Below are 14,578 nucleotides of genomic sequence, written 5' to 3'. Positions count from 1 at the left end.
GAACACGGAGGACAGAGACTGAGGACACAGAGGGAAGAGAGGGAAAAAGAAGAGAGGGGGAGAGAAAAGGGAGAGAGAAGAGGAAAGGGGGGAGAGAGAAGAGGAGAGGGGGAAAAAGAAATGGTGAAAGAGAGACAGAGAAGCGGAGAGGAGGGTAAGAGAGAGAGAGAAGAATGGAGGAAAGATGGGAAAGGAGAGGGAGGGAGAGAGAGGAGGAGAGAGGGAGAAAGAAGAGGAGAGAGGGAGGAGAGAGAAAAGGGGAAGAGAGAAAGAAAGGAGGAGAGAGGGGGAGGGAGATGATGAGAGAGACAGAGAAGCGGAGAGGATGGTGAGAGGAAGAAAGAGGAGAGGAGGAGAGATGGGGTGGGGCAAGAAGAGGAGAGAGGAAGAGAGAAGAGGAAAGGAGAAAGAGAAAGAGAGAGAAGATCAGAGGACAGAGAGAGAGAGAGAGAGAGAGGAATGAAAGGAGGAGAGGCGAGCGATAGAGAGAAAGAAAAGAGGAGTGGTGGTCAGGTATTTTTAGCGTGAGTGGGAGGAGTGATCTCTGGAGTGAGACGTGTGGACGTGTTTTTATTTACACGACTAAATCTGCTCACGAACGTCACCGAACGAGTTAATGATAGACTCACGGCGACTGCGGGGGGGGTTAGTGCGTCCGCCTCACATCGAGAAGGTCCCAGGTTCAAATCTTTCTGCATGAAGCTTGTGAGTTCTTCCTGTTGATTTTTCTTTTGTTTACTCTGTGTGTTTAAAGTCCTATTTATGTCATGTTACCTCCTCAAAAACAAACCTGGAGTTGTGTTATTTCATTCACATGTTTGAGCGACTATTTATTATTAGTCTGTCTACATCCCCAAAGCTCCGTCTATCGATTCACGCTACCCCATCAAAATAAGCTACTTTAAGTTTTTCCATTTATAGTTGTATAACCTCTCCAGTTTTACAACATATTTCTCTGGATTAGACACAGCGGGTTTGATGCAGTTTGCACACGGTGATCAAACTTTAAACCTTAATTATGTAAAATAAAAGGGCCCGTTTTATCATATCACAAAATAGTTATTGGTTGGTAAAACATTTTCTTCACAATGACTTGACTTATTTCACTAAATCACAGTTAACATCATTATTATTACATTTTTAGATTTTTGTTGTAGTCAGAATTTGTACTTCCTAGTTAGACGTGATCCGTACAAGTAATTCCATGAAACCACAGCAACTAATAAAAAATAGAAACATATATTTAACATTTATTTTGTAAAATGTATCTCCGATTTGGATTTAATTTTCTGTTTTGATGACACAGGTACTGTAAGTAGAAGTATTTTGTTTTAGAACTCAGCACTGCTTTCTGTATTTTGTACTTTTCCGTCACTTTGCTGATGTAAAACTTTGATAAATATGTAGCAAACCAAACCAAATCACAATTAGAAAAACATGAAAAGCTGTCATGTGCACTGTCTGAATTTATTTTGTATGTTTATGTAAAAATGTTCGATCTGAAGATGTGTGTTTACATTGATGGAATCGCTTTAATCTGCTCTCTCCGCTGCAGATCTCCACTCCGATCGAGCTCCCGTCTCATCCTCCTCCCAAACCGGACGTGTCCAAGCCTCCGTCAGCTGTACCCAGAGCCCCCGGCCCCCTGCCCACTGTCACCACCCCTGCCCCTGCCCCTCCTAAAGCCCCGATGCCCCCTGTCCCGTCACCAGCGGAGGGCGTGGACGAAGATCTGGAGGAGCTGCTGTCTTTACACAAACCAGAGGATACTCAAGTAATACTATTTATTATTAGTCTGTTTACATCCCCAAAGCTCAAAATGCTCTGCTCCACCTTGTGATGTCATGAAGCAGTAGTTTTCAAGTTAACAAAAGGTAAAAAGTAGCTGTTATAAGCAAAATTGGGCAATTCCAGGACTGATTTTAGTGGAGGTGTATGGAGTTTAAAAACACAGTGGAGCCCTTCCTGTTTTCCCGCATGACATCACAAGGTGGAATAGAGTAAAGCTGTGCAATTAATTGAATTTTGATGGTGATTTCGATTTGTGTAGGGTGACCAAACGTCCGTTTTTTCCCGGCGATGTCTGTTTTTCGCGTCCTGTCTTGGGCGTCCAGGGTTTTTTTTTTTTTATAAAGTGATGCAAATGTCCAGGTTTTCATGATCTTTCATTGGGCCTGTAATGTAGCCAGTCCATTACTTGGGCCTAGGGCTAGTTAAAAGGTAAAATGAGGAACTGAAACAAAGTTTAAGAAATGTTTATTGAAAATTTATGTGCAGATTGAAGTTACCTGTAAAAGAAAAGGAAATAAGTAAAAGTAAAAGGCATTTAAATCAAAGTAATTGTACTTACCCTCTGGTGTGGTCTGCCTCAGGTGCTCCGGCCAAAAGAGCCCCCGGGGAGCCAGAGCACCTTAAGAAGGTTCCGGGGCAGCCAACCATGTTGTTTGGAGGAGGGGAGCACAAATTTTTAACTGGTTCTATTTAGTATTTTAGGGCATTGAACACTGCTAATTTAAATAAAGATATATACATTTTTGTAATTAATGTAATTGGATGTTGTTTGGGCACTGTTTTGATAGTTGTTTTTAGATATTAAATGTACAAATTATTGGTGCTTACCTGATCGTTAAAGTGGGCTCACCCAATTAGGACAGGGCCTTTAAAAGAAGCCAGCCTCACCTTGTTCAGGGAGAGGTGCTGTGTGAGCGCAGGTAACTGCTATGCCTGTTTTTAACCTTTTTGGAACTTTTGTAAATAGTTTTTTTGTTTTGTCTTTAATAAATGCACTGGGATCTGCACTGTAAACTGGCTCAACTTGACTCTGTTCCTCCTAAAACCGCTAAGGTTGCCACCAGGCTATTACAGGGCCATTAAATTGAACGTCTCTCGTAGCTCATAAAATGTCTCGTCTGTCTGTGCACTTAGAAGGAGCGAGCACAAACAGTCGGTCCGTCTGCAACATGTCGAAGCGCAAATGTGCATATTGAACGATGACTTGGACAAGAAATTCTCCGTTTTCCGTCCCGGTCGAGACAAGTGGAAGGGAAGGTGCACAATTTGCGCGGCCCCATCCCTGGTTTTTACAAACAGAAATATGGTCACCCTAGATTTGTGTGTCCAACGATCTCCAAACTCATATAGTCGAGCTGAAATTATTTACATGCCGGCGAAAATGAGGGCCGGGGTACGATGACCGTAGTTTAGGGAGGATTCACGTGGTGCAACCGCATGCATTTAGTGCCCTACGTGCCGTGCGTCATGTGCGTAATGTGGAGCTACAGTACTGATTATATCCATAAACTCCCGGAGGAGCGTGTATCGCAACAGGACTCATAACAAATATTTCTGCAGCTGGACTTATTTCTCCGTTAAAGCGTTTGCTCTGCAGCGTGACATGTAAACAAACAGCGCCGTGTGATGACGTCATCAATCATGGCCCAGTTCGGTTCTGCAGGTGTGAGTGCAGAACATAAAATCCACAGCAATCGGGTTCAAAAGACCTAGTGTGAGTGCACCCTAAAGCTTGACAATGTTTATTTAGGGATATTTTTTATATTAATAAGTATATTTATTTTGTTTCTTAAATATAGAGATTGTAGAACAGCTGATATTTAGTTTGTATTGGATACATTTATGTTTTTCTATGCCTTATTTCATGTTCAAAGTCTCGTTTTATTCATCGCAAAACTGCTCCAAGGTTCATATTTGTAGCCTGAATTTATTTACCATTTGAAAGTTTTGCGTAAATTATCAATAACAAAGTGTTTTTGTTTTTGTTCTGGGGGGGGTTGACAGAGAGATGAGAGAAATGTTGAATAAATGAATAATCGTGATTTCAATACTGACGAAAATAATCGTGATCATGATTTCCATAATAGAGTGTTTTCTGTCTGAGAGAAGAACTCAGCCTAAATCTGCAGGGTTTGTGTGTTAAACATGTGTGAATGAAACAAAACACAACTGTAGGTCTGTTTGTGATGAGGAAACTACATTATAACAAAATTGCAACTGTTTCTTCTATTTTCTTGAAGCACTTTGGTCAGCTGAAGTTGTTTAAAATGTGCTATATAAATAAACTTGAATTGAATTGAATTGAGATAAAAAATGGTGTAATATGGGCCCTTTAAAGCTGCACACAATGATCATTAAATGTTAAAATTTGTCCATTGTAACTTCATTCTTCAAAAACTCCATGCAACCAACGCTTACTGGACCCGACATGCAAACTCTGCCCAAAAATCAACTATAAAATCGAGTGAAACCTCAAGACGTTTTATAACCAACATCTTCTTTGCCACACAAGATTTCATATAATTATTCAATACACACATATATGCTTTTGGTTTTGTTTGATATTCTTCTTTTTGCTCTGTCTCCGTCTCTTATCCCAGAGTCTATAGGCGACATGACTCCACACTGGCCTTAACCTTTCTATTAAAGGCCTTTACAATACAATCTATATGTTCTGTGTTCTGCTCCAAAGGTGAAATCAATACTCGTCCCTCCTCCTCCTCCTCCTCTCTCTGCCCTCACAGTGCACCAGGTGACTCAGGTTTATTCTGTCTTTCTGTATTCTGTGTTTCTGTAATGAAATGTCAGACCATGACCTGATGAAGACTGAAGAATGTTTTATGGAAGAGATCTGCGTACGTGTGAGAGCCTGGGACTCAGAATTCGCACTGCACTTCCTCTCCACTGCAAACGTGTGAATCTGGGTGTGATTGACAGGCGGATCAGCCAATCAGGGACGTGGTCTGTTATATCAAAACTAATCTTGCTGCTTATGAGGAAAAAATAAAAGTCTCAAGGGGCTAAAAAAACTTGAGACGCGTCACTGAAAACAGCTACAACTCCTGACTGCACGATCATGTTTGGTTCTGGCTCCAGATCCAGACTGATCAAAATGCAAGATATGGACTTTCCGGGCAAGAAAGAAAGAGAGAGAGAGAGAGGGAGAAACATCAGCTCATGAATACCAAGTTTGAGCAGAGTTCATACGCCCTCTAGTGGTTATACGCAGCTAATGCAATGTTTTTTTATTGTCTGAGCAAAAAAAACCAAACAACAAACATATTTTAGCCAATTAATATGTAACGTTTCTTGCTTGTCTTGCTGGTTTATAAGTTCTTTTAATACACAAAATGTACTCTTGTGAGTTTTTAGCTGTTGTAATGTTGTTATCTCTAAAGTTGGGAGCCATCTTAGTGCTGGCATTGTGAGTCTGGAAATGAAAGAGGTTCTGCTTCCTGTTGATTTTTCAAGAATGTTCCACAATATGGCACTTCACTTAAAGATCCTATATTACCTTATAATATTGTTATTGTTCAACATTGATGGTGATGATGATAACAGTGATAATACTTAATTTGTATTTATTATTATTATTATTATTATTATTATTATTATTATTTTATTTACCTATTTTACTTTATTTAATTATTTAATCAGTTAATTTATATTTTATTATTCTTCTATTTATTTATTTTCTACCTTTAAAAAAAAAAAAAAAAAAAAAAGTACATATGATCACTGAATATAAATCTCGGACTTACCTGTGACTGATAAATTGTATTGTGCAAATATTGTTTAGTGAATATGTGAATGTGTATGAGTGTGTGTGTGTGAATTGGCTTGTTATCGTTAATATTATTCTTATTATTTTATATTATTATTTATTTTTCGGTTATATGTTGACCTGTGTTAACAATGTGGTCAACTGTCCATGTGAATTTTTTTGGGTCTGAAAATTAATAAAAATATTGGAAAAAAAAAAAAAAAAAAAGATCCTATATTACCTACATTGACTTTTGTGAGTTTTTAGACATGTTATAATGTTGTTATATCCTCAAAAACAGAAATGGAGTTCTGTTTTGTTTCATTTAAACCCTTTATTATTAGTCTGTCTACATTTACAAAGCTCAAAATGCTTCGTTCCACTTTGTGATGTCATGAAGAGATAGTTTTCAAGTTAATAACTACCTTTTTCTTTTTGTTCAGTAGAGATACGAAATTCCAGGACTGAAATCATCCAAATGATTCTAGTGAAGATGTACGGAGTTTAAAAACACAGTGGAGCATTTCTGTATTACTACATGACATCACAAGGTGGAACAGAGTGTTTTCTGTTTGAGAGAACTCCTAACTATGTAGAATTTGTGTGTTAAATGAAACAAAACGCAACTCCAGGTCTGTTTGTGATGAGGAAACAACGTTATAACAGATCAGAAAATAAAGTAATAATATGAGCCCTTTAAACTTTCTCATCTTTCTCACTTTTCCACTTTGCAATTCATGTGTAAGTTTTTAGAAGTGTGACATGAACACTATATGCTGCATTTATTTGATTACAAGTTGGGAAAATGAATAATAAGCTGCTTGTTTCCATGGAGATAGAAGTGCTTAATGCCAAAAATAATAAAATAACACTTACAATTTGAAGTACTGTATGTGCAATGTGTCGTCAGAGGCCCCATTTGCAAAAACTCAAAAGTGTGTGTATGTAGGATTATTTGTACAGCACAATTCCCACGCAAAGTAATTCAAAGTGCTGTACAGAATAAGAAATGCATTAAAATCACAATAAAAACTAATCAAAACATAAACAATCATTATAAAATTAAAGATTAAAAAGAGAGAGAGAGACATTAATTACATAAATTAAAGAGAAGAGTGTGGAATAAAAACCTTTCAGTCATTTGTAGTTAAACAGAACCGTTCTGAGCCTGGATTTAAACAGTGTCAAAGTAGAGTCTGTCTCACATCTTCAGGAACTGTTCCAGATTTTAGCTGAGTGAACCTGAAACCTGACTCCCAGTGTTTAGTCCGTGACTCTGGGCACCAGCAGGAGGCCGGTCCCTAAGCTCCTCAGAGTGCGAGATAGTTCATATCGCACTAACATGATTTATACCATATTTTCCGGACTATAAGTTGCTTCGGAGTATAAGTCGTACCAGCCAAAAAATGCGCAATGAAGAAGAAACAGATATTCAGATAATTATAGCATAAACAACAGAACATAAGTTTACCAAACTTACAATCTCGCTCCAAATCACAAAATCCATTGAATTCTTCATCCTTGGTGTCACTTCTGCACGACCTCGAGAGATAAACCATAGACCCATGAGGTAAACGGAGCGTCACTTCCTCTTCTGCGTCGCTGTCGTCAGACTCAGCATCTGTTCCAGTTAGAATTATTCTGGCCTTTCTGAATCCCGACAGGATGGTTACGATTGTCAGTGAAGATCAGGCTTTGTCGATTGATCCAGTGACTTCGAGGAAAGTTTCATGGTGCATCCTCCCGGTTCCCGTGAAGCTGTGTTCTCCATCCCCGCTTTCCACAAGTCCTTCATAAGTGTCTCACTCAATCCAAACTTTCTTTCTGCTGCTCGATTACCGTTTTCATCTGAATATTTCACTATTTGCAGCAGGACAGCGGCTTTTTCTAGAGGAGACATGTGCAGTAGAGCCAAGGGACAGCGATACAGGAGTAACAGTAGTACTAGATACTGACACACAAGCCTAGAGCCTCTCGTGGCTGTCAGTCTGAAAATTTTAATGTATAAGTTGCAGGACCACCCAAACCATGGACTTATAGTCCAAAAAATACACTATATACAAATCTTTATTAATGTTGTACTAAGTTTCTTATGTATTACTATTATTATATATATTTCTTATGTATTATTTTAACCATTAATAAATTATACTTTACAAAAAACACAAACAATTGAATATTTGCAAGTCTTTACTCATAAACTTGTGACATCATATCTCATAGTAACATGTTGCATTGATATAGCCACACAAATACATTTATACAAGTAAGTAAAAGCTTTTCAAAACACACGTCTCTTCAGCAATCCCACACTCAAATGTAGTAGCAGTAATGGTAGTAGTAGTAGTAGTAGTAGTAGTAGTAGTAGTAGTAGTAGCTTCAAATACTGTAGGTCCTGCAGGCAACTCTGGTCAAATGCTCACACCACCAGTCGTAGTAACTTCACTGAAGTTGAGTAGACAAGTATAAGAAGAGTAGGTTGCATGCAAAAATCTCATATCAATCTCCAATACTCAGTAAAAAGTGGGTCATAGATGATACATTATATTCATAAATATTTCACTTTCTATGTCCCTACAAAGTTTATAATCTGATCTAATCTTATCTACTTCTATATGTACAAGAATGCAATTTTCAACTCAACCACAAGGGGCAGGTTTCATCCAAGTACCACCCAGAGCCAGACTGTTGTTGTTGCATGAAATGGTCAAACAGATACAGATTTATGGGCCTCTATATAGAAACAAAACATCTAGCTCCTAAATATTTTTAAACAATATCTTCATCTAATTATACATCTAGTTATGAAAAAATTTACAAAAATATAATTAAGATAAATAAAAATGAATTAAAATAAAAACTGGCTGCCCCAAAGATACTAATATAATTTATGTTTGGTTAAAAAATAAATCCTTCACAAATGCTACAACTGTTTTTAAGGCTACAAAAAAATAAAATAAATAAATAAAAAGATAAAAAAAAAGAAAAAAAAAGAAATAATAATAATAATAATAATAATAATAATAATAATAATAAAATAGACATTTAGCTAAAAATAAAAATAAAAATGAAAATAAAAAGACCCACTGCTATACCTTGTCTTTAACGTTTTGGGACATGAATTACATTTTACCAAATGCGTCAGTCAGAGGCAGTCAGTACAAATATAATTTATGTTTAGTTAAATAAAATAAAATCCTTCACAAATGCTACAATTATTTTTAAGGCTACATATATATATATATATATATATATATATATATATATATATATATATATATATATAATATATATATAATAAAATAAAAAATAAATAAATAATAATAATAATAATAATAATAAATGTGCAATAGACATTTAGCTAAAAATAAAAATGAAAACAAAAAACCCACTACTATACATGTCTTTAAAGTTTTGGGACTTGAATTACATCTTACCAAATGCGCCAGTCAGTATAAACATCTTAAGTACTTATGAGAAACTTGCCCCGGGTTTAGCATCTGCAATAAAAAAAATATAAGTAAATTAAATAACAAATTTAAATACCATTTGCTACAGATAGAATCCATTTGCTCTCCTCTTCTTCCTCCCTCTGGGCACAGCTGCTACTCAACCAACTACATCATAAAATAAAATACAATCTCCCACAGGCTAAACGTTTGCAAGGAAAGCGCCCCAAGCAAATAAAAATGCATATTTCAGTCTCCCCTTAAAGGTTCTGAAGGCAGTCGAGTCCACGTTAGAAAGAATGACGTGTTTAAGCAAAGCACAGAGCACCCTCTAGTGGCACAAACGCCCCATTACAAGCTGCAGTTCGGAGATAAAGGGCTGCAGATCGGGCATAGAAAACGCTGCTGTTGAGGCTCAAATTACAGTAACAAGGTGTACATTTGTAGAGCACGAAACGTAATATTAAATTTGAATTATTTTTGATAATATTACCATAAGCGTAAGGTAATATTACAACTGAGCTAACCAGAAAATAACGTTATCAATGGTTTATGTGGCTTATGCATTATGGGTGAGTAAATCATAAAATCTATAACCATAAAATGTAAATTTCTATTTCATTATATTAAATCTCTTATAATAGACTGTAAAATAACATTCTCTGCTTTGAAATTAACAAGGAGGACGACCAAGAAATTGATAAAAACATTTGTAGTTTAAGGTAAACTACGTAACTTTTCTGATGAATTAAACTGCTTTGCTTGGAATGATCCAAAGTATGGCATTAAACACATCTATCTCCATGGAGACAATCAGGTGCCTCTATTAGACCAAGTTACAAGGTCAGATCTGTGGGGAGGTCACAGTAAGAATTGATATTACGATTAAGAAATAAAAACTAGAATGACTGAAGTATCTAATTCCACACAAAATTAAACATCTCCAGGGACACAAATACACCATAGACTCACTAGGGGTGTGCAAAAATATCGAAATATTGATATATTGTGTCATTTAATGTGATGATACAGTATCGATATCATGAGCTGCTGTACTTTGAGTATTTTTTAGTATATTTTTCTAAATTATTTTGTTACAGCACTACAGTTTTGTTGCTTGTTTAGAAGAATAAAACTCGTTTATGCGACACATTTGACATTTTCACTGTTTTGTTGATTAAAATGTTTGTTTCATATTCACTTTGCAGAAGAAGTGGTTTAACAAAGACTTTTAACAAAGACTTTTTCCCACCCATGATTTATCCATTGTTTTTTATTGAACCGTACTGAATCGATTTGAAATATATCGTATCAAATCAAAAGTTCAGTGTATTGTGTCATGGCCTATGTATCGTATCGGCAACTTCTTAATGATACCCGGCCCTACTGTAGACCCATTATCAAAAATGTTACACAGTGCACCTTTAAAAAATCAAATGCATGTTGGTGGTTAAAGGTCCTATATTACACAAAATTGACTCTTGTGAGCTTTAAATCGTGTTATAATGTTGTTACATCCTCAAAAATAAACCTGGAGTTGTGTTTTGTTTCATTCACACATGCTTGAGTAACTCTTTATTATTAGTCTGACTATATTTCCAAAGCTCAAAATGCTCTGTTCCACCTCGTGATGTCATGAACAGCTACTTTTTACCTTTTGTTCAGTAGAGATTGGCAGTTCCAGGGCTGAAATTATCAAAATGATTCTAGTAAAGGTGTATGGAGTTTAAAAACACAGTGGAGCACTTCCTGTGTTAACATTTGAGCGAAGAACGTGCATTAAACATGTGTGAAGGAAACAAAAAACACAACTCCAGGTCTGTTTGTGATGAGGAAACATAAACATAAACACAAATTACCACAATTTTTAACTTGATCTAAAAATAAAACTGAAATTACATGACAAATAAACCAAAATTCTCCTTCCAAATGGCTTGCAGTGGCAGCATCTTCACTACGGCGTGTGGACCTGACCTCTGAGTCTTTGTGAATGGTGCTTTAGATCAGTCCATGTCCATAGTTTGGTCCTGTTTTGGTCCTGGTTTTAAGTCCTGGTTTAGTCCTAGCACCAGCAGGCCTTGGTCTGGTCCCCGGTCATGTGATCGCACAGCCCCTCCTCCTCCTCCAGAGCAGACAGGTCCAGCTGGTCGCTCAGTGAAGTCTGCAGGAGATCCAAGTCCTTTTTGTGGACAGCCAGCACCTGCTCTGCTAAACGGGTGAACGTCTGTAAGCACAGGGGAGAGCGACTGAAGGAAGAGTGTGGAAGATCTGGATTTAAAATGTAATAAACGTAAAGACCTATCTGTGTTTTCATGTATGACGTAAACGTGTTCAAATCAACAATTATTCTTTACAAATGGGACAAGACTTCGTGCTACAAGACGTTGCAAAATTGTCACGAGATTGTGCACACAGGAGGAAAATTATCTCCCCATTTATCTTAGCTTTTGATTTGGACAAAAAAAGGGTGAAACGCTGGCGAGTTAACATTTTGAGAAGCGACAGTTCCCAAAAAACAGTGACAGAATGACAGAAAAATGTATACAAAATTGTAAGGGGCAAAATTGTGACGTGAACTACACATATACTCTGCCCGTCGAAAGTTTTAGAACAACTTATTTATTGCAATTCAAGTTGTGCAAGTCCAAGAAATAGTACTGAACAGCCAGAGGTTAAAAAAAGAGATAAAAGATAACAAAACACAAGTCCAAGATGGTAAACTTGAAAACATGAAGTGTCCAGCACAGTGTCCAGACTTAAACCCCATCGAGCTGGTTTGGGATGAACTGCACAGAAGAGTGAAAGCCAAGAAACCTACAAGTGCCACACATTTATGGGAACTTCTGCAACAGACTTGGGAAGAACTTTCTGAAGAATAATTGACTTCTATTGTAAAAAGAACGAGCCACGAGTGTGTTCAGCTGTTATATCTGCTTTCATGAATTAAAAGTTTAGAATATGTTTTGGTCAACAGTAAACAGTAAAAAATTGGAAAAAGTGTGGTGTTCTAAAACTTTTGACCGGTAGCGTATACATTATATATATAGATATTATAAATAGTCTCAAAATCTCATCTTGTCTCGATCTCGTGGAACAGAATCTCATCTCGTCTTGTGGGAATTTTGTCGCGTCCCATCCCATGACTATTTGGTTTATTTTATAATTTAGTATTTTTCAAGAAGATCATCTAATCTGATAATCTGACAGCATAATGAGCCTCAGATGAGTCTCCCGTTTGTGTTGCCAGTTCCAGTGTTGAAATCCAGTCGGTTTAAACCTAAAACGCCTCTCTCTGATCTGAACGGTCACTACCTAAACCCCAGAACCTGCACACGATCATGAATCGGTGCTAGTGCGGCGTCTGCAGCTCGGTGAGGGAATTCTGGAGGCTCTGCGTTTCACATGAGGCCTGTCCATCCACGGAAAATGAGAAGAACTTGTATGTGTCCTCTATCTGCAGGTTAAATATCTGGCAACACAGGCTCCGATGTGATTATAGTACATTTTTTTAATTGTAACACTGCAGGCTACATAGATTTCCTGCAAGTTTATGGATCACCAAGTATAATAATAGTGTAAGTGCAGTGTTGGGAAGGTTACTTTTAAAATGTAATCCCCTACAGATTACAGATTACACACCCCAAAATGTAGTTTGTAACATAATCCATTAAATTACTTAAAGTGTAGTAACGTAATCTGAATACTTTGGATTACTTGATATGTGTCATGTTTTTAAACGACTAATATAGATTTTAGCAACCACTTTGATAAATTCATTGTTTGTTTAACAAATCTCTCAAATTGTCTGTTGAGCCCAAATCTCCATGAATAAGAAACTGTTTGCTGTAAAGAAACAAAGACCATGATATCTTAATATAAGAGGTTTTGTCTGTTAAAACAGAAACAAGATCAGCCTTTCCTTCACCAGATTAAAAAATATTATTGATAGAGAAATTTTATAATGAGATCCTGGTTTTAGACCTGCTTTAGTCCCTTTAGTCCTAGTTTAGTCCTGGAATGGATTAATCCTGGTTGTTAGTCCTGGTGTTTAGTTCTGGTTTTAGTTCTGGTTTAGTCCTGGATTTTTAGACCTGGTTTAGACCAGGTCTTCTAGTCGTGGTTTAGTCCTAGTTTAAACCTGGTTTAGTCCTGGTTTAGTCCTGGATTAGTCCTGGTTAGTCCTGGTGTTAGTTCTGGTTTAGAGGCGCACAGGAGGAAGCGCGGTTTACACGCGTACGCGAGAAAACACGGTCCACACGCGGCGCACGAGACGGTGGTGTCCGCGCTGTAACTACGGAAGGAGACGTGGTCCGCGGGTTCTCAGGTTGATGACGATGATTAAGTGTGTGTGTGTGTGTGTGTTGTGTGTGTGTGTGTGTGTGTGTGTGTGTTGTGTTTGTGTGTGTTGTGTGTGTTTGTGTGTGCGTGTCCCCTCATGTGGCAGGTCACTATAGGACAGTAGTGCAGATATTATGAGTCTATGCAGGTTGTTTTCACCAGTGCAGTACATTTTAAGTTGTAGGCGATTTTATATTTGTTTTTTTTTATATATATCTCACATCGGGAGAAGGATTTCCAAGACACAAATGCGTTTTTACCAATGCACTGCTGCTCTGTTCTACTGCTCTTCCACTGTCCATTGTGCGACTGACACCGCCAACTTTAACATGACGTTTACATCGGTCTTATTGTGCGCGTTCTGTTTGGGTTTCCGGCAATGAGTGGAATTACCGAAATAAAAAAATAAATAAATGGTTTTTTTGTGTGTGTGTGTGTGTTGTCCAACAACAGGAAAACAGGTTTTATAATAAAACACTCACATTTCAGAAACAGTAAAGTTAGAGATTAAAAATGAGATTAACCGATTAAAAAACATGAACGCCTAAATATGACTAACTGTAATTAACTGAACTTAACAGATAATTTACTCATAATTTGTACTTTTTGATTACGTAACACTGCAGGTACATGTTTCCTGCGTTATGGATCCCAGTATAATACTGTGTAAGTGTATACATTGATGATATTCTGGTAGTTGTTTGTCTGTTTAATACATTGCAAATTCTTGTTGCGCTCACCTCTGTTATGTTCTGATTTGTGAAGGCACTTGTTTCAAAGAAGTCCATACCGTAGGCTTTGGCCAGCTGGATAAAAGAACAAACTATTATCAACACCAAGAACGTATTTTTCAGTTTACATCATTTAAAGGGCCCATATTAGATCATATTTATCTGTAAACAAAATGAACCTCTTTCTATCTTATTCGATTCAATCAGATTTTACCAATGTATTCCTGAAAAACATCCAAAACTCTACTCCCACATTACCTTGCTTCCTTGCTCTGTGGCCACCTGCCTCTTGTTTTCCTCGTCGGCTTTGTTCCCAACCAGGATCTTCTGCACTTTCTCGGGCGCGTACTGTACCAATATTTACCGTATTAAAAAAAAGAAAAAAAAGAGAGACAAAGATGAAATGTCAAGACAGTGGTGTATTGTGTGAAGAGCCCCTCAGAAGGCAGGGACCAGGAAATGAAAACGGGGGAGTGTGTTTGGATCAATACGGCTCGTGTTACTGT

General features: G+C 37.3%; 1 protein-coding gene across 1 annotated transcript in view; it reads right to left on the bottom strand.

The window, feature by feature from the left end:
• Positions 1 to 10,290: 10,290 nt before the first annotated feature.
• rab15 (RAB15, member RAS oncogene family) overlaps positions 10,291 to 14,578 on the bottom strand; it is a 71,043-nt gene continuing 66,755 nt past the window's right edge. The window contains exons 5-7 of the mRNA XM_055149440.1: positions 14,331 to 14,420; positions 14,082 to 14,147; positions 10,291 to 11,227 (exon numbers count right to left, since the gene is read on the bottom strand). Coding sequence (XP_055005415.1) covers positions 11,066 to 11,227; positions 14,082 to 14,147; positions 14,331 to 14,420 — 318 coding nt within the window. The 3' untranslated portion in view covers positions 10,291 to 11,065. The remainder of the gene's footprint in view (positions 11,228 to 14,081; positions 14,148 to 14,330; positions 14,421 to 14,578) is intronic.

The sequence above is a fragment of the Boleophthalmus pectinirostris genome, unplaced genomic scaffold (genome assembly GCF_026225935.1).
Source record: "Boleophthalmus pectinirostris isolate CB_2022bp ecotype Guang Dong unplaced genomic scaffold, ASM2622593v1 HiC_scaffold_13, whole genome shotgun sequence".
In the NCBI taxonomy this organism is placed as follows: Eukaryota; Metazoa; Chordata; class Actinopteri; order Gobiiformes; family Gobiidae; genus Boleophthalmus; species Boleophthalmus pectinirostris.
This window is presented reverse-complemented; position numbering and strand designations above follow the sequence as displayed.